Genomic DNA, 2311 nt, shown 5'->3' on the forward strand with positions numbered 1-2311 from the left:
CCGATACCGCACCGTGACAATGTCACTAACCAGTAGGTGGCAGTAGTGTTCTTTGACAAACATGGATGCCTCCAGTAAAGCACATTCATTATAGAATGCACCAAATACCTTTAATAATCTGTTCCAGTCGAATGTTGGACATGTTTTTAATGTGTTTAAAGCACAGAGATAGAAGTGATAACAATCTGCATAGATCCGCTCACCCTGCCTGGTCCGAGCCTCTCTAGTCTGACATGGAGAAACATCGGATCGCAGATTAAAAAGTCGTAATCAGTCGGTGTGTTCGGTGCTGGAGTGGAGCAAACATTAGTTCTGATTTATGAAATATTTTAATGAATTTTTATTTGTTTAGTTTAAAGAACTCCATTCACCTGATTTTTATTCTGCTTTTATTTCTATTATTGCTGTTATGACCCTGTGAGCAGCAGCCAGAGACCCTCAGAACGCCGTTAGAAGAAGGAGGGTTGATGGCGCAGCGTTCAGGGCTCTGCAGCTGCCTTCCTCCTGACGCTCGCTGTTCTTTGTTCCTCAGGTGTGTAACAGCAATAAGAACTGCCACTGTGAGGCGGGCTGGGCCCCGCCGGACTGCAGGTACTCCGGTCATGGCGGCAGCGTGGACAGCGGACCGGCCGGAGCGGCAGCAGGTGCTCCTCTCAGCGAGCCGTCAGAAGCGCAGCCTCTCCTCTCTGTTCTGACCTCTGTCCGTCTCTGCCGTCAGAGTCCGATCCGGTCCGGGTGGCGCTGCTCGTCATATTCTTCTTCATCCTGCCGGTGGTCCTCCTCTTCCTCGCCCTCCGCTTCCCTCGGTGCCGTCGGAGCCTCTGCTGCCTCGGAGCGAACAGCCCGTTCCATAAAGCCCGCCATCAGACCCGGTAACGCCCACACAGACGCTTCGGTTTACCGGCCACGGCTTTACACACACCTGACTCTTCTCTTACCCACAATGCAGTGTGACTGACTGTGAGGTGTGGGGTTTGGACTTTGAACCCGCCCCCGTCCCCAGGTACTGCCGGACCTGCTGGGTTCTGGTCTGTGGTTGGTTCTGTAGACTCAGAGCGGTGAAGTGATGCGGAGTAGGGATCAACAGTCAGTATCTTACCGCCACTCAGCGGCTCTCGGATCCTCTCAAAAAATGGCCGCCGATCTCTTTGAGGTTATCCAACATGCAGCCGTTTAGTTTCCACCAGAACCAGGAGGGTCACATGTTTACATACCGCCACCAAAACCTGAAGGTTCTAGAAAGTCTTCTAATTGAACTTGGATGGACTGATGGCGTCTGTGATCAGTCTGTGATCAGTCTGTGATCATACCTGAGTCCTGCTGATCTCTGTAGAAACAGAGCCGGGTGTGAGGGATTGCTGAAGAGTCAATGAGTCGATGCAATCAGCTGGTTTTCCTTAGATAGAAAACTTTGAATCAATCTGACTGGTTGATCCGGATCTATAAAGTGACCTGAGATGACATGATGTGAATTGGAGCTATAGAAATAAACTGAATAGAATAGAATTTTTTTAGGAAGGGAGCCAAACACCGATTGTTAGCGGGTCGAGCCATGTTTTAAAAAACAGGCGTTAACTTTCTATTTTCAGGCTTTCCTCTCCTGCTGTGGACCCAGCAGGTTCTGACCACGATGCTTCTGCAGCTGCTCGCATGAACAGAAATGACCAGAAATGTCGCTAGAAAACGCTTCTAACTTCACTTCCTGGGTTTATTGAGGATAATAATACCAGAGTGGATGATCAGCACAGATCTAATGGGTGTAGGAACTGACAGGGAGAGGTGCATTCTGGGTACGCTGTTGTCATGGTAACATACTGACTGCTCAGAAGGATCCGTCAAACCTTCACCCCTCTGACTGCTCCGATAGGATCACACCTGCTGGAAAATCACTTAAAGCTGCACTGGGACCAATTTCACCATCAGGCCAGAGGGGTTTCTGGGTAATGAAGTCCTCAGTGCTGACAGCCATTGTGCAGCTTTAAGTTCAATCAAGAAGTTAAGGATAAGCCTCCAGTTTACTGTTTTAGTCCTTTGCTGTTGTTGTGTTTTTTGTTGTGTTTAGAAATCAGAAGATGGAGGTTACCTCCTCGTAGATCGGTTTCCATCCGTGAAGCTAGCGGCACGGAAGCTACTTCCTGTTTAGTGAAACCGCTTTCTGTCCAGGACTCCTGTGACGGAGCGAGCAGACAGCCGGAACGGAGAGCAGGTCCGACCTCTGAGATACCACTTGAACCCGCAGCCCGACGTCCCGCCCACTCCGGCCCAGAAACAGGTAACCATGGCTACAGCAGTAAGCAGTAATGCTTGTAGC

The 2311-nt window shown here is 49.8% G+C and overlaps 1 protein-coding gene across 1 annotated transcript in view; it reads left to right on the plus strand.

Annotated features, from left to right (window-relative positions):
• Positions 1–2311, plus strand: part of LOC107104824 (disintegrin and metalloproteinase domain-containing protein 15-like) — a gene marked incomplete at its 5' end in the record, with an annotated part of 37626 nt that overhangs the window by 24922 nt on the left and 10393 nt on the right. The window contains 3 exons of the mRNA XM_015404934.1: positions 533–644; positions 719–872; positions 2164–2272. Of these exons, the coding sequence (XP_015260420.1) occupies positions 533–644; positions 719–872; positions 2164–2272 (375 nt within the window). The remainder of the gene's footprint in view (positions 1–532; positions 645–718; positions 873–2163; positions 2273–2311) is intronic.

The sequence above is a fragment of the Cyprinodon variegatus genome, unplaced genomic scaffold (assembly GCF_000732505.1).
Source record: "Cyprinodon variegatus isolate N-32 unplaced genomic scaffold, C_variegatus-1.0 Scaffold1901, whole genome shotgun sequence".
NCBI classification, from domain to species: domain Eukaryota; kingdom Metazoa; phylum Chordata; class Actinopteri; order Cyprinodontiformes; family Cyprinodontidae; genus Cyprinodon; species Cyprinodon variegatus.